The sequence below is a fragment of the Myxocyprinus asiaticus genome, chromosome 4 (assembly GCF_019703515.2).
Source record: "Myxocyprinus asiaticus isolate MX2 ecotype Aquarium Trade chromosome 4, UBuf_Myxa_2, whole genome shotgun sequence".
Classification (NCBI taxonomy): Eukaryota; Metazoa; Chordata; class Actinopteri; order Cypriniformes; family Catostomidae; genus Myxocyprinus; species Myxocyprinus asiaticus.
The window spans coordinates 38,943,517-38,968,542 of record NC_059347.1 but is presented as its reverse complement, the minus strand read 5'-3'; the positions used below and the strand labels follow the sequence as shown (position 1 = coordinate 38,968,542).

The window sequence follows — 25,026 nt, the reverse complement described above, 5'->3', positions numbered from 1 at the left end:
AAACTAAACATTTATAAAAAAAAATTATGAATTGTACACAGAAATTGAGCAACATGACAAACCCTCCCATTACAATGACTGCTGTCACTGCAGGTTTATACTGTTTGAGCCCTGCAGTTCAGCAGGAGCTCACTGATGCTCCACACAGAATTCTGCACTCTCTGGAATGCTCTCATTAAAAACAAAGCTTCATAATCAACATGATAAATCAATTATTTACACCACGTCTATGCCTCGATTAGAACGGGAGCATTCCAGTTTTGTTGCGTTGCTCATTTGCAGTGCGTTTACCATCTGCGTTGCAAGCGAGCGGCACAGTATGCAATGAATTCAGACTAATTCCAAAGTGCTTTTCAATTTCGTTCTACAGCTTCTTTTCAAGTGTCAGGGGATGTTTCTTCAGTATTAATTTTGGTGTGCCACAGTGAACAGAGGTGAAACATACTGTAAAGCAAGCATCTGGGCATCAGACTTTTTAAAACTTGCGCACTAGGATCAGTTGTCATTACTTATAGGTTGGTGGACTAATTAAAGCATCTTTGATTGGTCATTGCCATTTCATTGTAAAACGGACATGGTCTGAGATTGGTCAACCAGTTAACACTGAACCGCTGCAAAAACACATTGTAAATACAAACCATTGATGAACAGGAGTAGACATAAGTTGAATGCTTTAATTGTCAATTTTCATGATTGCATAATCGTGGCAGCCGTAGTCATAATCCTAAACATCAGAGTTAATATCGTCTGCCTCTGTCGTCTTCTTTGGCCACTTATAACAAATTCTACTTGGCTGATGTGCTTTTAAAATGCAGCTTTACACATTTTCCAACACATCATGGTAATGAAAGATGTAGTCTTGCATTAGGGGAAAATGTCCCTAATGACATTATGGCCAAGTAAGTTACACTCCACATAAGTCAATGGATTTTCCAAGCTACATTTTATAAAATTATACGGGACAAACAAGGAACCTCTGATGCTGTTGTTGTTTCCATACAAGCCTGTAAAGAGATCAGAAAAAGTGTAAATGTAGATTTGAAAGGTCTTATGGTGGCTTTGTTCCGTGTACTCATACATACAAATGTTAATGTATTCATGTGCTCATCTTTTCCAAAAGGGCACAAACATTGCTGCGGGTCGGGCGATCGGTGTGGTTGTCTCCACTGGCGTTTCCACCGAAATCGGAAAGATCCGTAATCAGATGGCAGCCACCGAACAAGAAAAGACTCCGCTGCAGCAGAAGCTGGATGAGTTCAGCCAACAGCTCTCGAAGGTCATCTCCCTCATCTGCATTGCCGTTTGGGTCATTAACATCGGCCATTTTGCCGACCCTGTCCATGGTGGCTCCTGGATCAGAGGTGCCATCTACTACTTCAAGATAGCTGTGGCCTTGGCTGTGGCGGCTATACCAGAAGGTCTGCCGGCTGTTATCACCACCTGCCTGGCGCTGGGCACCCGTCGCATGGCCAAGAAAAATGCCATTGTCCGTTCACTGCCTTCGGTTGAGACACTGGGATGCACCTCCGTTATCTGCTCTGACAAGACGGGAACCCTGACGACCAACCAGATGTCTGTCTGCAGGGTGAGTGATGCTGCTGTCTGTGCCAGACGCAGAGATTGGTGTCTCATTCAGTGTCAGAACTGATGTCTGCAGGCAGATCTTGATTTTATGTCTAGGCTGATGACAGCTTCATTTTTCATCCTCAGTCTTTTGCTGACATATTGTCTTATGTGAGCTTAATTGTTTTTCTTTTGATACGTAACTTAAAACAGCTAATTTTTTTTAACTTTTTGGGCAAGACCTCTTTTTTTATTTGTACATTCACATGAGGTGATTTATTTTCTACTGCAACCGGAGCCAAAGTGTATGTTCGACTGTCATCAAGTCAGTGAACTCCAATTTTGGAGTTTGTTTTAAGAGTCTGTTCTATTTTCAAGCCAAAATTTGATTTGTGATGGATTCGCTTGAAGAATTACCCCCTTTTTAAAGAGACCTTTCAGGCCAGAGAGTTTCTGAAGCACCGGCAGATGGGGTGTTACGGTAGTGTTAACCATCAGAGCAGGTTTTTGATGCTGTTCCAGGGCCACTCATACAGAGCTGAGTGATGCAATGGCTGCAGCTTCTCTGACTGCCATATGGAAGACCAGAGAAACATGTCAGGCAGAACATGAGGTGAGATAGAGTTAGAAATACCAAACTGGTCAAATGCCAAATATCAATCCAGAGCTGGTTCAAAGGCAGTGTACACAATTATAGTGGCACTTTGAAACTAGACTTTCACATTTTCTGGAGAAAATGAGTGTGGTTCTTGCCTGTGCAAAAGTCATTGCTTCAGTGCTGTGGTGTTCTAAGTGGTGGCCAGGGCATTACTAGGTGGTTGATCAAAGTCCCAAGTCATAAAAGGCCATCCCCAAGTCTTTTTGATATTCAGTTCCCCAAATATGGCTCAGAGCCCTCTTTCAGTGTACAGTAAGTCTATGGTATTTTTTCCACACATTTTTTTCTTGTCTTAGAAGTGAAAATTTGAGCTAGGGTTTTATTCACAAGAAGACTTTCTAGGCTGTTTTATGAAGCCAACATTACAGACAAAGAGCAACAAAGTGAGACATGGGGTTGCAACTTTGTTTCAACCCCACTGAAGCCATTATCTTTCTTGCCTGTTTAGTTATCTTCTTACTCACCTGTACCTGTAAACTAAAGCTCAGTACCTACCTGTAGTGTTCCCAGTATTACCTATCAGTATAGACTTTATTCACAATAGAGCCATCTTTCCCTTTTTTAATGGGAATTACAACGAGGCTGTGAGGGATAGACTAGACTTATCATCTTTTCAATGGCACGAATTGTATAAAGCTGTATAAAGCTCCCAGATCACATCTGATTTTCCACAACTCATGTTGTCTGGAGGTCTTTGTATACTCAATGTTCTTAGACAGATATTTTATCAATGTTTTGTCTGTGGAACGATCCAAAAACACTTTAAACTGCAGTACAGCGCACTGAAGAGACTGTAAGTCTATCAAAGATGGCACTAACGTGAATATGGTCTATTGCCTACATGTAAACAGTTGGTTTGTGTATCATCTCTTATCTATCTAGTTGACCATGACAAACCCATAAGCACTACCACTGAATTGTGGGCTTGTTTTCCATAGAATTTCTTCCATTCCTCCCACTGTCACATCTTTATGTTCTCTTTAGAGAGAAAAGCAAGCACCCATGTTTGTGTTGACACTGCCCTGCCGTCTGTGGCCAGATACACATGCAATACACAGTAAGCTAACTCCGTCAGAATAAACAATTATATCAGCATTTTTGATGACTTTTCCACTTATGTTTTAAGGTGATGTAATCATCATTTCAGCCCCATCACTCTGGCCAAGAGACTCTTGAACATCCCAGAGTGGTCATGTTCAATGCGTTAGTCATTAGTGTTGGGCCTCATGTATTCAGATAGAAGACAAAGGCAGGCCTAACAGTCATAAAAACATAACTCAAGCCCCCACCTTCTAAGTCGTAAATTTTACTGATAAAAATCGCGCCAAAATCAAACTACGGGGGTCCAAAACAGACTACAAATCCATGAAGCCTTGCTCACTAAAGGATCGAATTCTCAACTCCTATTGGATGAGGCACACAACAGAACGTCCCTCAAACATGACATCATCAGGAGTTCAAATAATTCTGAAATGCTTCCAGAATTCACTTCCAGCGACTTCGTTCATCGAATATAGACGTAGCTTTTTGCTGCTCTCAGGTGCAACCTCGTGGCATAAGGAAGTAATGTCCGACTTGAAACTGTAGCCATACAATCTCCATCTCGCTGGACGAGTTGAGATTACTCTAACGGATCCGAAGGAGACCGCCGAGCAATTCGCAGCTTCATCTGTTTGCCTACAGAAGTGAAGAGATTAAAGATTTCTCTTCCATCTTCAATCAAGTCGACATTTCTGAGTTCTCCGCCATCCCGCCGAAAATCAGCAGCCGTACCGCCCGCCAACAGAGCGAGGAAACGGCCTCCCGTCATCACCCGAGCCTCAAGGAACCGGGTCAAAGTTAAAGGACGGAGGAAAACACATTCTACCTGTGTCCTCATGCGATTCAAGTAAGAGGTTACGTCTGGGCAGAGATAGAATATTATAGCGTGTTATTCTTGTGTTTCAAGGTTTTTGCTTGTACAGTTTACGGACCGCCATGTCCGCTCATTATTAATACACAGGGTATTAATTATCACAAATTTGTTTTGCTGTACTGTGGTCCAACCAAGTTGGATTGTGCAAATTTCGCCATTGCGGGTGAAACAGAAACTGAGTTCATCCATTAAAGAGTCAAATAACGCAGGACTTTTACGAGCCCCTCTCGTAAAACCGCGTCTCTGAGTGATGAGCACAGCTGCTTTCTCTCCCGCTATCGCGAAATCAGTTTAAGGCTGTCACTTAATCGTCTCATCTCTCTCTCTCTCTCTCTCTTACTAATCACACACACACACACACACACACACACACACTACACACACACACACACACACACACACACACTGTCACACACACCTTATGTGTTATAGGATTATATTATTTCCATATCTAATCATATCACTGTTTAATTTGTAGTTGTAAATCGGAAGTTTATTGACTGCATTGTATTAATTATTAATTGATATTACTGCATAAATAAACTTTGTTTATATTACAAAGAGAAGTATTTTGGTTTGTTTTGCATACGCCTGTGTCATGCTGACGGGATGTCAGTGCTCGGATTCAAACCTTCATTCATTGTTTTTTTTTTTTCCGAAAATCGATATTCTTCGGATGCCGATTTTCCTAAGAAAACAATCTAATATTGAGACTGTTTTACTATTCGGTTATTAGTCCCTGATTTCAGGGTGGTGCCCCGTCAATGTTAATCCTTATTAATATTCTATTGATTTTTGATAATTGACAATTTTCTTTGATGATTGTTGAGTTTGAATGATCAATAAGCTAGTGTTAATTTTAATTAATGTTTCATCGATGTTAACAATTAACAATTATCTTTGATAATTGTTGCTTTAAAGGATTAAAAAAAGCTAACATTGATTCTCATCAATGTTCTATTGATTTTAATAATTAATAATTATCTTTGATAATTATTAATTATTGCTAATAACCAAACTTGCTCCTAAACATAGCACACTACATTTACTGGAGCCCCATATGAGGTTTTAATGAGTTAGATTCAATTAATTAATTTAAATATTTATTAATAACTACAGAAATAATTATTAATTATTTCTGATAGTAACACTGATCTAAACAACCAGTAAAGCCCTTCAAGTACCTAAAGTTTCTTTGATATGCCAGACAGATAATCTCTTAAAGGTACCCTTGAACAGCAATGTAGTGTTGTGGTTCCTTTAATGTTGTACCAAAGAGCCAGGACATGTAGTCCTCCTTGTGTAAATCAGTCCACTAGTCACTCAAGTTGTATGCGTGTGTATGTATGCAGTAAAAAAATCCTCAAAACTTGTACAGACAGGTCAGCAGGGCTCAACTGCAACATCTTTCCCGTTATGTTGCTGCACATAAGAGTCTTCTGCCACTGTAGACGTGGCTCCATCGAGACTACAAGCTTTTTGTCAGACCCATCAGCTAGACCCAAACCTGTTTACAGTCACACAAGACCTGGTTCTAAGTTCAGGCCTTTATATATCTTTTTATAATTGAAAATTTGTTTCAATGCATTTTGTAAAGCAGAGAGCAGGAAAAGCTTGAATAATGAATTCTTTGTTTTCTTTCTATGGTCTGCTTCTTCCACCCTTTTATTCATTTATCAGTCTCCTTGCATCTCTCGCTTCAGGTCTTGTGACCTTTATGATTTCAATTGAAAAATTTTGATTGTAATATTGTAGTCACATAACAGGTTTTTTTTTTTTTTGCTGTTGTTTCCAGAACACTTTTTATATAAAACAGTCCCTAGCATTTCCATTGTCATCTTTGCCATTGTTTTCAGTGTTTGTAAAGAACGTTGGTCTTTGTATGTTTGTGTCTATATGTGTGGGCGTGTGTGTGTTTTGCTGAGTTTAATCATGTTTCATGGCGTGGGGATGTTGTATCCCTTGTTGAAATACCCCAGGGCACGTGTATATGTGTGTGTGCTGGGATATGTGTGTCTGCCCGAAATTTCTACTGTGTTTAACAGCAGGGAGTTCCCTATGTGCTAAAGCTGCTTAATCCCCCGCAAGTGCCAGGAACCTTTCGGAAAGAGTCCCACTGCGACGTGGTAAATATTTGCTCACTCTGTGCCCTCCACACTGATCCCAGACCTGCACAGATCTCAAACATTATGGTGAGCAATGTAGTCACACCAGGACATTTAATTTTTTCAAAGCTGCACTACGTAACTTTGTGCTCTCTAGCGACATCTGTGGTTAAAACTTAATTGCAAGCAATTTGCAGAAGAACACTAAACGTGATTGGTGTTTCAGGACTGCTCTTCTGTCGGATGAATCTCATGATATGAGCTTTGCCTGTGTGTGATCATGACTGGAGATATTCAGAGCCGGAGTCATAACGTGCTCTTCATGTTGATATATTGTTATACGATTAAACATTTAAAACTGAAATATGACTTGCTTTGATGAAGATAAACAACACACGTATTCACATATTTTGAATGAATGAATTTTACACAGCGCTTTTCTGACACTGCACAAAAGCACTTTTACATAGAGAACAAGGGACACAATCACCTCAATCACTACCAGTATATTTTAATATAATTTCCAAGTGTTTATCTACTATTAATGTTTTTATTGCATTACACTTATCAATTTAAGAGGTGATACTCATGATATGGCTGGTGATATGGATGATACGAGTTCAGTGGAAGACATGATTATTTTTATATTATATTGTACAACCTCACTTGATAATGCAAGTGAAACGTAATACTAAAATAGTATGTCTATGAATGCACACAATAACACCGTAAACTAAAAACATAAAACGAGGATTCAGTAATGATGGGAATAAAATATACTTTATTAAACATGAAAATAATATGCTTAAAAATGCAATATAACAGTTAACAGTCAACATATCCAAGCATTAAAGCAGGTAAACAACTTCACCAAACAGATAACAGATAAACATCCATCCAGACTGTTGCGATGCTGTCCGAAACATTGTGAGTGTGACTGAACTGAACTGTAGTTTTTTCTTCTTTTTAACGGCTACTCTCAATCTAAAACAGTGCATTACCACCATCTACTGTTTATATGGGAACGAGACAGCCAGCTCTTCTTTCCTATGTTCACAGATATTACGTAATGACACAAGGATGTACGTCATAAGCCAACAATTTCACACCAAATCGTACCCGACAGCTCAAAATACAAATAATTTATATAGGCTTACCTTACTGAATCGGGGTAAGGTAAGAACATTGTTTTCAACACTGAATGTTTATGTACTCAACCAATAATTGCAATTTGTTCATTTTTAACCAACATTTTTTTACATAGTGCAACTTTAACTCTGCACTTCAGCACTGATGAGGATTTCCCAAATTAAACCTGGTCTTAAACGTATGTACCCTGTCAGTGGTTACCCTTAATTAACCCTATAACACCATGCATATCCTCCTTGATAGATGATTTTCTAAACTCGCTACATCATCAACATGATCAGAACTTTAATAGAAAAATCACTTGAATGTACTAGATGTCTATTGCCTCCTGGTGGAAGTTTTCATGCTCTTCTGGAAGTAGAAGACCTTGTAATATCATTTCCAAAATGGCTGCCTGCATATTGTGAAACACATGCATTTTTGCTGTGAAATATTTACTGATTTAGATATAGTAAAAGTAATAATAATGTTTGTATTGGTGCTGATATTTTAAAATGAGTATTTGTTTTCACAATTTTCAAAATAATTTTATACAATTTACATTGAATTCACATTATTTATCTATAATTCACATTGAAATGCATGAATCAAATATAATAACAGGCTTTTCAGGTATATCTCTCAATCATCGTTACTTTTCATTCATGCCCACAAACAGAGCTTTGAAAATACTGACTTGAAAATGTTATAAAATATATTTGAACTGCTAAATTGTCCTTGAGTGGCCCAGCCAAAGCCCAGACTTGAACCCAATCGAACATCTCTGGAGGACCTGAAAATGGCTGTCCACCGATGGTCCCCATACTACCTGACAGAGCTTGAATTGATCTGCAGAGAAGAATGGCAGAAAATCCCCAAATCCAGGTGCGCAAAGCTTGTCGCATCATACCCAAAAAGATTTGAGACTGTAATCGCTGCCAAAGGTGCTTCAACTAAGTACTGAGTTAAGGGTCTGAATACTTAGGTCCATGTTATTTTTCAGTTTTTTTCTTTTCAATAAATTTGCAAAGTTATCAAAAATCTGTTTATATATATATATATAGAGGGAGGGTTACTTTTGAAATGTATTCCACTACAGAATACATGCTGTAAAATGTAATTTGTAACTTATTTCATTAGATTACTCAAGGTCAGTAACATATTCTAAATACTTTGGATTACTTCTTCAGCACTGGTAGATTTTTTCACTTGTTTTGACTATAAAAACTCTGCCAGTACAGTAAGACAAAATGCACGTTAAAAATACATTCTCTGAAAAACCTAAATATCTTATGCAGTGTTGTTTCTAAAACAAGATAACTCAAATTGATCTTGTTTTAAGGATTTCTAGATATTTTTACAGGAAAACAATACAAAAATGATTATCAAGAATATGATTTTTGCCCTAATATCAAAGGTCTTACTAGAAAAAAAGAAATTGTGATCCAACGTGAGTTTTCTTGATAAAAAAAAATATGATCGTGCCTGGTAACATTTGCATGTAAAATGGCTAGAAATAGCATTTCTGCTCCAAACTTATTTCAAACTTCTCTGTCTGCTCGTATGAATGTAACACATCATAAGAAAGTGTTTCACCGCTGTTCAAATGCACTTTGGATCGCATCATTTATATGTATAATTGTTTTCCATCTGAAAGGACTAAATATTAAATGAAACAAATGACAATAAATTGAAAAGTAATATACTTGACACTAAGCCATTTTTAGTAGAGCAGGTGGATTTTCTTGGTCCTCACCTCACCTTTCGGTTGTTAAGGCTACAGTACAGTGGGCAGACTGGAGGCTTATTGTAGGTCACACAAATACACAATGGAGAAATACCTATCTAATCTAACACATTTTGAAAGATTGTGTGCATAGGCCCTACTAAATTTAGTGAGATTGAAACAAGTGGAAAAATTCTGCAAATTGAAGAAAACCAAATACACACTTAAAATAGAATGCACTCTCTTAGAATAAGTTTTACACAAGTTTGCTTTTCAGGTGTATTTACATTGTTTTATGATTGTTTAGATATTTTACTTGAAAACAAGAGAGATACTGATTAAGAATAAGATTATTTGCAGTGTAGATATATATTTTCCACTTTCAAGCTTACATTTACTGTATTACATATTTAATATGACCTTCTCAAGGCAATTCATTTAATCTAGGTTAAATTAAGCTTGGTTTTGCCTGCTTCTAATTGTCCAGGGCAGGCTGTGCTTTTGTTTCTGTTATCTTTAAAAAAAAAAAAAAAAATTCTTTCCAACCTCTTTCCATCATCCCTCCGCCTTCCGAGTCTCACCCAGCAAGGGATTCCCACCTGACATCCCTAATTCCCTTCATATTTTTGTACTCTCTATAATTTCTATGCCATTCACGCTCTTCTTTGTATTTGCTGCAGCTTGATCTAGGAATGCCACAGGTAGCAGACGTGCGTCTTTATAAAAACCTATTGTGTACCACGCACTCTCACATGTTGAAGACTTTGTTTTGTTTTTCTTTGTGTCTTATGTGTCAAAGAACTCATTAGTCCTTAATGTGATGTACTTTACCTTTAATATTCGTAGACAATTTGTCATGTTACCAGGGTTGGAAGCAACCTTACTTTTATAATTTAATAATTTCCTTTTTTAATTTTCAAATGTTTAGTATTTTTTTTTTTTTTTTTTTTTTTTAGTATATTCAGTTTTTGTTTTGTTTTTTGTTTTTAGGGAAAAAGCCTATTTAGGGACCTGAGATGCAAATTAACATGTGCTATAATCTCTATGTACTATGTGTCTTTTTTGTGCTGAAATCATGTTTTTGTACTGTCCCTATACAAATAAATAAATACAAAATAAAAAAGTTGTGAAACAAAGCTTGTAAGCATTACAAGGCCAATATAGCTTTGACCTACAGTTCAGTTTAGAAGCAGTATTACAGCTACAGCGTAACAGTACATGGTGTCTGTTTGAATATTTTGTATTTTTTGCAGTCTTGCTGCTGATTTAGCCATCTCTAGTGCCTCTGATGGCACAATTCCTTGTTGCTAATTTTCCATCAATTCCCATCCTTCACTCTCTGTGGGGAGCAGGTAAAAATGTCAGCCTCTGCCTGAAGCAAGGTGACACAATTCTGCACGTAAAAGCCCCTAAATTAAAGAGATAGACATTTAGCATTTAAGGCAAAAACAATTTTTACATTGAGCTTGTGGAAATGTGCACCTAAAGGATGAAGATTCTGTTAAACCTCCTGTGCCTCATAATGTTAAGTACTCAAACTGTGTTATGCAGATAGGCTTATCTTAGGGAAAAACAAGATGATTATCCTGGCTTGGAATTAGAGCTGTCACTGTTGCAGTGTTGTCCAGCATTACCTCAGCCACATGATGTGTCCCTGTTGAGATTGGACATCATCCAGGTGTCACTGTTGCTAATGCGGAAGTTACTGCTAAATCAGGAGAAGTTAGGTGTAGTTAGGTGTAGGTGCCTAAAATCCTTTTCCACTCATCACTACTTATCTCTGCATGCTACCCTGTTCCTTGGCATCTGTTGCTATAACAACATATAGCAACATTGTTCCTTGGGTTGGAGTTTTTGCCATTCGATAATTTTGTGTGAGAAAAAAGCAGAAATTTAAGTTATGTCCTAGCAGAGTAAACCACAGGTGTAGTTCATCACAGTAACAAGGGGCACATGTTCCATTAACATTTGACAACCAGAAAATGTCCAAATACCTTTGTCTTAATTTTAACTTAACTTAATAGTCTAATATATATATTTTTTATCATAAAAAAAACAAAACAAAAAAAAAACTCTTTTTGTGAAATGCTTTACTTTTTATAAATATTTAAATAAATGCCTTTTTTGTTATTTAATGCAGTAACCTCCCACATTAAGTGTGGCTTAAGTGTCCAAATGCTTTCTGGTTCCACTGTATTTCTTTGTGATTGATGTGTGTTTGAATTCTGTGGGAGCTATGCAGGCCTACAAAAAGTTAAAGATGACATTACAAGTGAACAGAGATTTTTCATTAAATAAAGATTTCAGAACCAAGCATTCAGAGGTCTGAATATATACTATGATACTGGTCAAGCAACTGGTTTTTATTTTCCTCAGCGCTAGTTGACAAAATCTGTTTGCATGTTGTGACTGTGGAAATCGAGTGGCACAGATTCCTGTGTGATGGAAATGTTCAGGAGATCCTGCTTCTTGCATTTAAAACTTAGAAAAGTTAGCCTTCTTTTCAAACTATTCAAGAAGTCATCTTGATTCATGAAGTATAATGTTCCCAAAATATTTCAATAATATTAATAATGTTGACATCATAGTTTATAAAGAAATAAGTACTCCATATTGGTGCTTGTGCACAGTGTGGGTTGAAAGGGGCTGATTAGTTGTAGCAGTAAGCCATACCTGCACAATTATGCTGACAAAAGCCTGTTTCTCCATTGACGGTCATTTCAGTATATCTGTTTACTCAGACAAAATAATTTTTTGCATGCAACTTTTAAATGGCAGGTATTACATTATATTTAAGTAGATGTTTCAGAAGTGCCCCCTTTTTTTGGTGGCCGGCTATTTATATGTGCGAATTTTAAAGCATCAGTTTTCCTTTCATCAGCAAATCAGTGTTGTCAGGACTAATCACTCCAGATTAATTAGTCACATGACAAATGAGTGCCTGTGAACCTATGGTAGCATACAGATTGCACACTTCTGGGGCTGCTTGAGCCAGCCAAGCAACTGCCACTGAGATGAATGGGAAGGCTAATGGATACATCTACCCTGGTATGATAGACTTCCTTGGTTGGATGCAAAAAAACGGCTAGTTACTCTGGTGATTCAAGAATTACTTTATAAAGATGTATTTTTTGCCTAAGAGACTGTTCATTCCCGTATAGCAAACTAACTCTGTAATTAAATTTGTTTTAAGGGCTTTGGGGCATGATCCTGCCCTCTGATTGCTGCCACCTGCAGATCGCTTTGTGTTTTCCACAATTAACTGGCATCTGTTTTAAACAAGAAGTAGGAGTTTTAGGGTTTGTTGTCATTATATTGTCATAGGAACGAGGTTGTAAAATTGGCTACAACTTTACACAGAAAAGGTTAGTAAGTGATTTTATCACACTAAAATCATATTTACTTGCATATTGTTAGTATCTTGTGCAGGGCTCAACACTAAGGATTTTTTCTACTGGCCTGGTCAGGCCATTGGTTCAGATTTTTACTTGTCCTGCCAAAATTTTCATTGACCTAAAAAAAAAAAAAGAAAGAAAGAAATAGCTGTTTTTACCATAATGGCTTTAAAAAAATTGTCTGAAGCTAATTTATTTGTGCATACAGCTCTGGAAAAAATAAGAGACCACTGCAAAATTATCAGTTTCTGTGGATTCACTATTTATAGCTGTGTTTGAGTAAAGTGAACATTTTTGTTTTATTCTATAAAGTACTGACAGCATTACTCCCAAATTCCAAATAAAAATATTGTCATTTAGAGCACTTATTTGCAGAAAATGCCAACTGGTCAAAATAACAAAAAAAGAAGCAGTTTTTTTCAGACCTCTAATAATAATAAAAGAAAACAAGTTCATATTAATTTTTAAACAACACAATACTAATGTTATAACTTAGGAGGAGTTCAGAGATCAATATTTGGTGGAATAACCCTGATTTTCAATCACAGCTTTCATGCTTCTTGGCATGCTCTCTACCAGTCTTTTACATTGCTGTTGGGTGAATTTATGTCACTCCTGGCACAAAAACTCAAGCAGCTTGGCTTTGTTTGATGGCTTGTGGCCATCCTCTTGATCACATTCAAGAGGTTTTCAATGGGGTTCAGGTCTGGAGATTGGGCTGGCCATGACAGGGTCTTGATCCGGTGGTCCACGAATCAAGCCATGTACATAGTTATCCTGGAAGAAAACTTACTTCCTTCTGCTCTGACAATGTTCCCCAACTCTGAGGATTGTTTTTTCCAGCAGGACAATGCTCCATGTCTCATAGCCAGGTCAATCAAGGTGTGGATGGAGGACCTTCGGATCAAGACCCTGTCATGGCCAGCCCAATCTCCAGACCTGAACCCCATTGAAAACCTCTTGAATGTGATCAAGAGGAAGATGGATGTTCACAAGCCATCAAACAAAGCCGAGCTGCTTGAATTTTTGCGCTGGAGTGGCATAAAATCACCCAACAGCAATGTGAAAGACTGGTAGAGAGCATGCCAAGATGCATGAAAGCTGTGATTGAAAATCAGGGTTATTCCACCAAATATTGATCTCTGAACTCTTCCTAAGTTAAAACATTAGTTTCTTGTTGTTTAAAAATTATTATGAACTTGTTTTCTTTGCATTATTCGAGGTCTGAAAACACTGCATCTGTTTTATTTTGACCAGTTGTCATTTTCTGCAAATAAATGCTCTAAATGACAGTATTTTATTTGGAATTTGGGAGAAATGTTGTAAGCATTTTATAGAGTAAAACAAAAATGTTCATTTTACTCAAACACATAGCTATAAATTGTAAATCCACAGAAACTGATAAGTTTGCAGTGGTCTCTTAATTTTTTTCAGAGCTGTATATATTACGTTTCTAAGACAATTTCCCCCCAAAATTTTCACATTTATTATTTGCCAGATATGATTTATGCCTTATGTAATCCCATATAGGCACTTCACAGATATTAATTCCTACATATATCTTATTAACCTCAGCCGTCCTACCATTTACATTGGTTTTTCAGTGAAGAGTTCTGTCAGTTTGGCCTGTGGAGAAAATAATGGGTTTTCGGTCACACATTTAGTCATACTGTCAACTTTAGGGCCATGTGTAGTGTTTTCACAAGCAGGATCAAAGATTTAGTAACGGAGTTAAAGATTTTATTGTTGGCTGAGTGTAATAAAACATAAGAATCCCTTGTGTGACGAGGAGGAGGGCGGGGCCGGGCCGTGACTACGCATGCCCGGCCCCCAGTCGGGCTAATTAGCCGAGGAGAGGAATAAGTGTAGCGGGATGCGGCAGTTCGAGAGAGAGAGAGAGCCACACGCAGCTGCTGTGTGTGCGTTTGTGTTGTATGTCTTTTTGTTTCATTAAATATTATTTTGACCGTTCAGCCGGTTCCTGCCGCCTCCTTTTCCATTTTAACCTTGTTACATTGGTGCCAAAGCCCGGGAAGGAGGAGGGATGCGCTGTCGTGGAGTCCTCACCACTGCCATGTGCCCAAAGGAGCAGCCACGGCCGTCTGCCGGGGGACAGAGGAGTCGCTGCCGGCTGCCTGGACGTGGAGGAACGGCCGCCGTCCGCGAGGGAAGGAGGGAGGGGCTCACTGCCGGCCGCCTGGAGCGGTGGAGCCGCTGCCAGGGTCTCCCTACCGGCCGCCAAAATGTGGAGTGTGTTCCATCCACCAGGGGTCTGAGGACTTGATCCGATCCACCTGGGGAGGAGCGGCTGTCGTCCGCCAGAGGGTGGAGGAGTGATAGAGGACCAGGCGAAGGCGTGTCTGGGAACCGGCGAGCAAGTTTTTTTTTCTGTCTCTCCTCTCTCTCTCTCTCTTTCTCTCTCACACACACTGTCACTCTACCTTGACCTTTCCCTCTCCTTTTTTTTGTTTTGTTTTTGTTTTTCCCTCCCCTTGTCCCCCTCCCCAGCTCTAGAGAGGTGGGAAAAAGCCTGCCGGCAGGCGGGGCCAAAAGGGCAACTCCCCTCCCCCCCTGCAAAGGTTCCCCGGCCTGAGGCAAAGGAGGGAGGAGTGTGACGAGGAGGAGGGCGGGGTTGGGCCGTGAGAGAGAGAGAGCCACATGCAAATATAATAAATATTATCACGCTTGCTCGGTTAGAAGACTTTGTTCACTACGTGTAATTTTTGCGCTTTCTCGCTTGTTGTTTGCTTGCATTATCTTTATAAATGCAGCACTGGCCCAATCAGGCAAGTGATAGTTCTACCAACTGGCCCAAATCTCTCTCAGACTGGCCCCTGGCCATCGGGCAGTCCACATTGTCTTGTGGCTGTACTTTTGAAACCATGAGTATTTCAACATTAAAAAATTGGCCCCATTCACTTCCATTGTAAGTGCCTCATTGGAACTAAGATATTTTTTTTTTTTTTTTTATAGAAAAGGAGGGACGAGTCAAAATACATTTTTGTGGTAATCAATGTTTTGCCAAAGATGCTGTTGATTGAGTTTAACTTGATTGAATATTCCTTTAAAAGGGGCATAGATTTTGTTTTGGTGGTTGTGATGGTGAAGGCGTGTTCCCCCATCACCTCCAAATGTTCACATGAAACCTACGGCACTCATTTAGGGGAAAGTTCTATTGTGACGACTTGGTTATTATCGTATTTTTTTTTTTTTTCGAGTACTTTAACCATCAACAAATTAGTAATCAATTAGTCGTAAATGCTACAAATAACAGGTATGACACATTGATATTTTGTTTCATTCACAAAAGTTTCCTAGAACGGTTTAAAAATAAGATAACTATATAAAACAATGCTTTTCTTTTGGAAAAAATCAAATAAAATTAACTATGCATTAATACAAATAAAAACAGAGAAAAATTTATACTAATCCAGATCTTACAAAGAAGCCAATACTAGTCAGTCATTAGGGTAATTGATATATTTAGCTCTCGCAGCCGGGGGAAACAGAACAGAGCTGCGCAAGAGTAGCGGGTGCATGTGCATATTGTTTAATTAAATCACAGCACTTTGCAGTTTAATATTCACATAAGGTCATATCTTGATTCTGATTTTATTAAGATGGATTGTTTAGCCCTACACAATGCGATATAAAGACGTGTTGGTTTTGCATTATTTTGCAGACAGTTCTTTTATAAACATGTGGATTTCACTTTCGTGTGCTGTGTCCATGTTTACATCCACATCTCCCGCTGAATACGCTTAGATGTGATATCCAATATGGAACAGCCTTTCTGTTTGTTTTCTGTGTGTGTTTTACCATCCCTATGGCTATTGAGCTTGACCACAACAGCTTTTAAGATGCTGTCCAAAACCATCATATTCACCATGATAAAGCATATTTCAGCAACTCCACCTACTGCATAAGAAACATTACGCTGCCTTACAAGATCAAGATAACATTTTGCTGTGCTGTTCTCTCATTCCCACCACACACAACTCCATTTCAAAGCTGTCATCTGTACAAAAAGTTGGGGCTTATGATCGATGCTCTTCGCCAATTTGGCTTTATCAGTTCCATTCCACCATCCACCTGCTTCATCTACCCCTATGCCCGCTTACTGTAGAAAGGGGACAGCAAGGAAATAAGATCTCCCTTCTCTCTGCTGAAACTCCCCTAGGGCTGGCACTGCTCACACTGGCTTATTTCAGTGAAATGAATGTCATAGCAAAGGCTCCCAAACATGTTAAAAAGCACTGGCGCATTGCATTATGTGTTTGGTCTGATGTGTCGGGCTGAACTCTCTACCTACCCTTGTTGTTCAAAAGTATTGTTTATTGTAAGCTGGGAAATTTTCAGCTGAAACATGGGCAAAATGACTGTTTGCACACTTTCACCTCATCTGATTTTATTTGGTCAAGTGAAACATGAGCAGAAATTTAAGGCAGATAGTAGTTTATTGTTGTGAGTGTTGCCTGTTGGCAGTTGTCTAGTGTGTGTTGGTTCAGACAGGGAAGAGCTCGTGCCAGGCCACTAAACATAGGAACTTACCAACCTCCAGTGTGACTTGACATCATTGCTCTGCATCTGATTGGCTGGAGGATGAGGAAAACCCAGAGCAGATTGTGTGGAGCCAGAAATGTTTTGGGTTTATTCTGGGTTTATCATTTTTTTCCTTCAGATACCTTCAAGAAAGTTTGCTTATTCCTCTCTAGACATTGTTTCCTTTGTCACTTTTGTGAAGTTTTATTTTTGCAGAAATACAATAAGATAATTACAATAACAACCACTTTTAATTGGTAAACTGAGGGAAAAATATGTTTTTCTTTATGGGTTTCCAATGTCTGGAAGGAAATTTTAAAATTAATATTGTGATTTCATGGTCTGGAAAAGTGAGTTAAATTCTCTAAAATATTTCATTGGCAAGAAATTGCTATTTGTGAGTACATCCTATATGAAATTATGTTTAAAAATTAAACAAATTATTGTTTAATTAAAAATTATTCAGTAAAGTAAAAGTCATGGAAATGAATTGGTCAAAAGAAGTGGAAATCCTATAGTATGTTATTATCTGGACTCTGTATCTTACTCATGCTGTCTCTCTGCCTTGTTCCCCATTCTGTCTCTTTTAGATGTTTGTGGTTAATAAGGCTGATGACACCAGCTGCTCCCTGCATGAGTTCACCATCACTGGCTCAACCTATGCTCCAGAGGGACAAGTGTAAGAACACACACACACTCAGAGGCCTTGATCTTCTCTAAAACATGTGAAAATATTTGATAGCCCTGCTTCTGTTTGTGTCAAGTTTACCTCCCATAAATAATCTAACACTCATTCTGGATACTTAGTTTGTATCCAACATAATAATTTCCATTACTCTTGTATTAACTTTCTTTCCCTTAGGCTGAAAGCAGATAGGCCAGTGCAGTGTGGAGACTATGATGGTCTAGTGGAGCTGGCTACTATCTGCTCTCTGTGCAATGATTCCTCACTGGACTATAATGAGGTCAGCAGTGTGCGTGTGGATTTGTGTATAACTCTCTCCCCGTTTCTCTTGTTTTCAAGACTCCGATACCATATTTACCCTTTTGAGTTGAACAAAGTGTCTAATTTAGTGTTGTTGAGTCTGTCCTCCTCTCATTGCTAAAGTGTGAACCATTTGTTCCTCAGGCATAGACAGCTTTTTAGTTCACTTGTTTTGCGTGTTTGGCTTGTATTTCTCACCTCTGTGCCATTGCTGTGGTATCATGGTTACTGAATTGCGTAATATCATGTGCATTCCGTGGTTGTCAGGTAGGGTAAAGGACAGTGCAGGTTAGGACAAGCCAAAGATGCATTTTAAAGCTTGTTTTGTTGTTGAAAGCACTCTTATCTTTGAAAGAACATCTCTAGAGAGGTAATGTGTTAAAGACAACCATATTAAGCAAGTCTTTTAAAGCGAAAGGACATTAAACTATGTATTGAATTTAACCATGTTGTTTTTTTTAAATGTAAATGTAATGACCTGCGTGAAGTTGGCCCCCCACCCAACGCAAAATGTCGGCAAAATAGACTCAATCATTTGTGCTGGTTTGTGCTGTAAAATTTTTTGTTTGTGCTGCTTCGGTTTTTTAGATATTAAAATAATATTTATAGGTCATTCTGTGGTCTCTCAGCCCCCCCACATGCTCCAAATTCACCCCAAATAGTCTCGTTTGTTTGTGCTTCGTTTGTGCTGGTTTGTGCCGGTAAAAGTTTCATTTGTGCTGCTTCGGTTTTTAAAGTATTAGACATTGAATTATAGGCGATGACGTCACCAGCCCCCCCACATGCTCCAAATTCACCCAAAATAAGCTCAATCGTTTGTGCTTCGTTTGTGCTGGTTTGTGCCAGTAAAAGTTTCATTTTTGCGACTGTCTTTTTTTTAACAATACAGTTGAAGTAACGCGGTAAGATCCAAATGGCAAACCAAATCACATAAATAGTCGCATTCACTTAACTGTTACCTATCCACTGTGCGTTTTCAACTTTTAACGGACACAGCGGATCACAGGATGTGTGGAATGTAACAAACTCCAAGGTAAGTGTTTTTACTTGTTACTGTATGTAGTTATGTGAATAACAGTAGTAATATTAACATTGTCATAAATACAGGCACCATAATCTGTTTGCTGTAGCTCTGTGTTTATACATACATAGGCTGTTTGTGTGTGTGTGTGTGTGTGTGTGTGTGTGTAAGGCCTATATAGTACAGGTCAAAAGTTTGGAAACATTAAGATTTTTAAATGTTTTTGAAAGAAGTCTCTTAATCTCACCAAGGCTGTATTTATTTGATAAAAAAATACAGTAAAAACAGTAATATTGTGAAACAATACACTTTAAAATAGCTGTTTTCTGTTTTTTTTTTATTTTCAAAAAATTGATTTTCAGCATCATTACTCCAGTTTTCAATGGTTTGTTTGTTTGTTTTTAATTTCGTTTTTGTTTTTCTTTATTTTACTTGTATTGTTTATTTTATAGATTATACTGTATATTCTTTTTTCTATTTGTAGTCTATATATGCTCTATATTTTATACTATGTGTTGGAATGACTATTGTCATGTTCATTGTTTGTAATTTGACTGGCATAATAATAAAAAATAAATAAATAAATAAAAAAACAAAACTCCAGTCTTCAATGTCACATGATCCTTCAGAAATCATAGTAAAATGTTGATTTTGTGCTCAACTATTATCAATTATTATTGGTGCTCAATTATTAAGAATGGTTCTTATTTTTTAATCAATGTTGAAAACCATTTTTGCATGCTTAATATTTTTGTGTAAACTGTGATACATTTTTTGTGTGGATTCTTTGATGAATAGAAAGGTAAAAAGAACAGCATTTATTTGAAATAGAAATCTTTTTAACAATATAAATGTCTTTACTGTCTCTTTTGATAAATTTAATGTGTCCTTGATGAATAAAAGTATTATTTTATATATATATATATATATATATATATATATATATATATATATATAAATGACTTACCCCAAACCTTTGAATGGTTGTGTATCATGGTTTCCACGAAAAGAAAAAAAAATCAGCACAACAGTTTTCAACTGATAATAATAATGAATGTTTCTTGAGCAGCAAATCAGCATACTAGGATGAATTCTGAAGGATAGTGTGACACTGAAGACTGAAGTAATGATGCTGAAAATTCAGCTTTGATCACAGGAATAAATTACATTTTACTATATATTCAGATAGAAAACAACTGTTTTACATTGGAATAATATTGCACAATATTACTGTTTTACTGTATTTTTGATCAAATATATGCAGCCTTGGTGAGCAGAAGAGACTTCTTTCAGAAACATTAAAAAATCTTAATGTTTTCAAACTTTTGACTAGTATTTTATATATATATATGTATATATATGTATATGTGTGAATATATATATATATATATATATGTATATGTGTATATGTGTGTGTGTATATATATATATGTATGTATGTATATGTATATATGTATGTATATATATATATATATATGTATGTGGAAACTCGTGACTCAATGAATTAAGAATCAAGCCAAAATGATTTTACTTTTGAAATGTAATTACTGTGTACTATCGAACATCCATTAACACAAATAATGGACATTTAAAAACTTAAACTTAAAAACATGTCATGATTTATCACATGTGTCCAGATGCCAGGCTTAAAATTGTGTATTCCCTTTTTTGTGTTTTAGAGAACTTGTTGTATTTAACCATTTCAGGCATGAATTCAATCAATTTCTGAAATGGAACTTCAAGATCAAAAGTCCAGCAATCTTTTGGTCTGGGTGAAAGGGACCCTGGCACAAAATCAGTGTCATCACTACTGCCATTTGTTTCATGATCACATTCACGAGTAAACCCTAAAGCAGTCCAGATGTTGTGTCTATTTAATTTAACAAAAGTGTATAGAGCCTTTGCAGTGATCTTGTTTTCTAGCTGCTTACTAAGCTCTGTCCAGATGCTCTGATTAGGAGTAGCTATGTTGCCATTTTGGACTATGGCCTATTTTGATGAACACAGGACAGTGAAAATGGAATCTCTGTCTACTGCTGGTTTCTTGGGCATCTGGCATAAGCAAAACATAATTACCCACTTAAACAATCCTGTCTCAAAAAATGTCATGTTCAGTATAAACTTGTTTTCATGTATTACTGTATTGGTCCGAATATAAGGATAATATAATATAGTAATAATATATAAGGATAATATATCTTATATTAGGACCAATATGGTAATGTTGACCCCTAGATGCACAATGTATTCAAAAAACTAACATGGGTCACATGTGCAACTGTAATTAGCATATATTAGTATTAGCAATGAGTTTTCTGTTCAAAAAACATTGACAATCTTAGCTCTCTTGAATGTTGTACCATTATTCTTGAAGTTAACAAATAATATAGTAACTGACAGTGTTAAAACATTGTACTTACATTGGCCAGAAATTTGATTTAGTAACGACTTTTGTAGTTTGATTTATATCGACTTTTTCTCTACTAACTCTACACTAATTTCCACAAGAGCATCTTGAATAGAAGTGTCACTTGCACCTAGTGGTGGCAGTGAAGTGTAGCAGATGATACTCCATGTAAATAAATAAAGTTCAATCAGGAAAGACCAGTGAATGAAGTAAAGATAATTGTTTATTGAACAAATGATGTGATGATAAGTCTTGACAGAATGACTTCGGCAATTCGACTCTAAAAGTGTGTTCACATCGAGGAGATTTGCGCTTTTGTTCTCGTGCCCAGAGCTCAGCGAAAGTGAGTGACAGAAAAAGAGTCCGACAGACACCAGATGAATATTGAGCTGCTGCTGTCTGAACACCAATAAGTTTTTTTAATAAACACCATAGCGACTACAAAAACATTGATAAGAAGGAGTTGTTGTTGTATTAAAACATCTTCATCCAACATTTTGGTAAGAGATTGAAATGACAAACCTGAAATAAAATGCTCACTGCTCATAAATCGTACTGACTACACACAAAACAAGATAGACCTATTTTAGAAATATATAATATAGTAGCCTAATATATAGTAATCAGAATGACCGAGACTGCTACTAACCTATATTTGATTTTTGTGACCATTAAGTGATCTATTTTATTCTGTCAGTATTGTATTCAATAAATATCAGCCTTTATAATTCGCCTGTGATTCAGTGTCTAATATTTAAAAAACCGAAGCAGCACAAATGAAACTTTTACCGGCACAAACCAGCACAAACGAAGCACAAAATATTGAGCCTATTTTGGGTGAATTTGGAGCAGGTGGGGGGGGGGGGCTGAGTGACCTCAGAATGACCTATAAATATTATTTTAATATCTAAAAAACTGAAGCAACACAAACGAAAATTTTTACAGCACAAACCAGCACAAACGATTGAGACTATTTTGCCGACGTTTTGCATTGGGTGGGGGGCCAACTTCACGCAGGTAATGTAATGCCATGTTCCATTAACATGGCAGTCTGCTTCCTGGAATAATGTAAATATTTCAGAAGAGTGACCAGCACCCATAAAGTAAACTGTGAATTTCAGAGAATCAAATAAAACTTTATCTATGTTAAAACTGGAGCCATTTATTTGAATGTAGTGTTACAACGTTAGAGTGGCTGTCCATTTAACATACTAGCTGATTGTTTATCTTTAGGTGCAGACACGCTTTAAAGATATTAACTGTATAGAAGTTTTCAAGAGGATATTAGCTATGTTTTGTTGCTGCAGTCAGAGTTGGATGAGGTTGGATTTCCTTGCTGCCGTAAGTTACACGCACAAACTCACACGGAGGGTCTGTAGATTGGCCAATTACTGGCCATGCTGAGACTGACAGGGGCCTGAATTATTTTCAGTTTTCACTAGACATCCTTTCACAGTCCTTTTCAAATTATCTGTTATTTTCATACATTTGTTTCCATATGGGCAATCAAAAAGCAGTTTCTCTCTTCTCCACTGCTCTCTGTGTGCACAGTATGTCCATGAGGAACAGTACACTGCCATAAATAAACTATTTGGTGCTGCGTGACTATATGCCAGTGTTTTTAGATGGTATGTTGCTTTTGTGTGATAACGAATGCGTAACTCCAGCCTTGTATGATAAAGCATTGTGTAATTGCTGTGTACTTTGTGTTGTTTGTGCTAATGAGAGACTGAATATTTATTTTTGGTCCTTTTGTGCTAACACTGTCCTGCAGGCCAAAGGAGTGTATGAGAAAGTGGGAGAGGCCACAGAAACTGCACTCACAACGCTGGTGGAGAAGATGAATGTGTTTAAAACCGACCTCTCTGGACACAGCAAAGTGGACAGAGCTTCAGCATGCAACTCGGTAAGTGGGGGTGGGTGGGGGGGATGGCTTTTGGTGAGAAATGTGAGAGATACCAAAGCCTGTGGTGCATAACAGAAAGGCAGGATATTTAAATGAAATGGAAAGAGATGGTATCCTTTTATATGTGTTTTCTGAAAGGCAGAAGGGGACAAGTTTAAGATGTAAGTGAACAGTAAATCAGAGTCTGCATTAAAGGTGCACCCAGTATTATTTTCATAATTTCAAAAGTTTTAGACATAAATGATTAAATGTGATGAAAATGATGTACACACACAAGATGAAGGCTACAGTCATATCATTGGCCAACAAAACGTTTTTTTCTCTACATGGAGCGGGTCGGCCAAGTTGAGATCATGTTACTACAGTACTGTACTACTACTACTACATTATATAGCACTTTTCCAGAGCTAAAAGCATTTTACAAAGCATACAAAACAACATAGAGTAAAAGTACATCTAAACAAAAAGAAAAGCAAACATGAAGTAAAACTGTAATTCAGAGCAAGACCTGCAGCACAGTGCCACCCTGCAGGCACTGTTGTTTCAGTGCCCACTGGCTCTGTATGTTTGTGGGTATGCATTTATATGTGCACTTGTGAATGTTTATATAAACCAGTCAGATGTCCCACAGTATTGCCGGGGGAGAAGCAGAGACAGTCGACTAGGAACAGTGGACTTGTCTTGACCCATTCTCCCTTTTTCCCTTTGGGAAGCAATTTCCTCTGTAAGAGTGAATGACCAGCATCGCTGGCTTTTAGACCCCTAAATTTTCCTCCTCAAAAATAAAAATAAAACTTCAATGACACAGACTCCCAGAGGCAAAGCATAATATTTAGATAAGTAGGCGAGTTTATGAAGAGGTTAACTAAAATTTCCACACTGATCCAAGACTTAACTGCTCCATGGAAAAGAAAAATAGACATTTAATTTCTATGGTCAGTACAGTATGTATTGGGGGCAACCTTTCAAAGATGACAGATGGTTGGATGGGTGCATGGATGGATGGATGAAAGGGCAGTTAGATGTTTTTAATAAAGCTATGGAGGACAGAACACAGGAACCCTGTTGAGGGGTGACGTCATGTTATTCTCAGAGGAGCTGGGAGCGATCTGATTTTAGCTTTGAATGTTAAGAGGAGTCACTGGTTTTCTCCCTTGCATATATTGCTTATCTAAACATCTGTCGGGTAAATGAAAGCGTTATCTGATTCCAATTTTTTTTTAAAAGAAGAGACTGCTATAGAAAGAGGAAGCAACACAGATAGAACAAGAACATGTAGATAGAGCAGTGTAAATACTCTCATTCCTGATGTGCTGGGGGTGGTTTCCACCTAGTGGCAAAACAATACCCTTACATCAGTGAAAATTAAATCTGCTTTTTAAATTTTTGGGGGTGCTTTTTTCTATTTTATTATTAACAAAAGTGGAGGGTCATAGGAAATGATGAATGCCAGTTTCAAACCCACTAGGTTTGTGAAAATCTATATTATAAATATTGGTAGTGGTAGTGAGTTGTCTGAGCAACTAGTCGGTCCTCCACACCGATCCATCCAACATGTCCACCAGACAGCAATATTTCTAAGTGACATGGATGCAGACCTTCAATAACTGACAGATAGCGAACAAGTAAAAAGGCTAAATAACGTTTTTGCATCATAGTAATCACACACACACAC

The 25,026-nt window shown here is 37.5% G+C and overlaps 1 protein-coding gene across 2 annotated transcripts in view; it reads left to right on the top strand.

Moving 5' to 3' along the window:
• LOC127438173 (sarcoplasmic/endoplasmic reticulum calcium ATPase 2-like) overlaps positions 1–25,026 on the top strand; it is an 86,711-nt gene that overhangs the window by 44,693 nt on the left and 16,992 nt on the right. For both annotated transcript variants that reach the window (XM_051693533.1, XM_051693541.1), the window contains exons 8-11: positions 1,121–1,585; positions 17,623–17,711; positions 17,895–17,997; positions 23,220–23,351. In XM_051693533.1, coding sequence (XP_051549493.1) covers positions 1,121–1,585; positions 17,623–17,711; positions 17,895–17,997; positions 23,220–23,351 — 789 coding nt within the window. The remainder of the gene's footprint in view (positions 1–1,120; positions 1,586–17,622; positions 17,712–17,894; positions 17,998–23,219; positions 23,352–25,026) is intronic.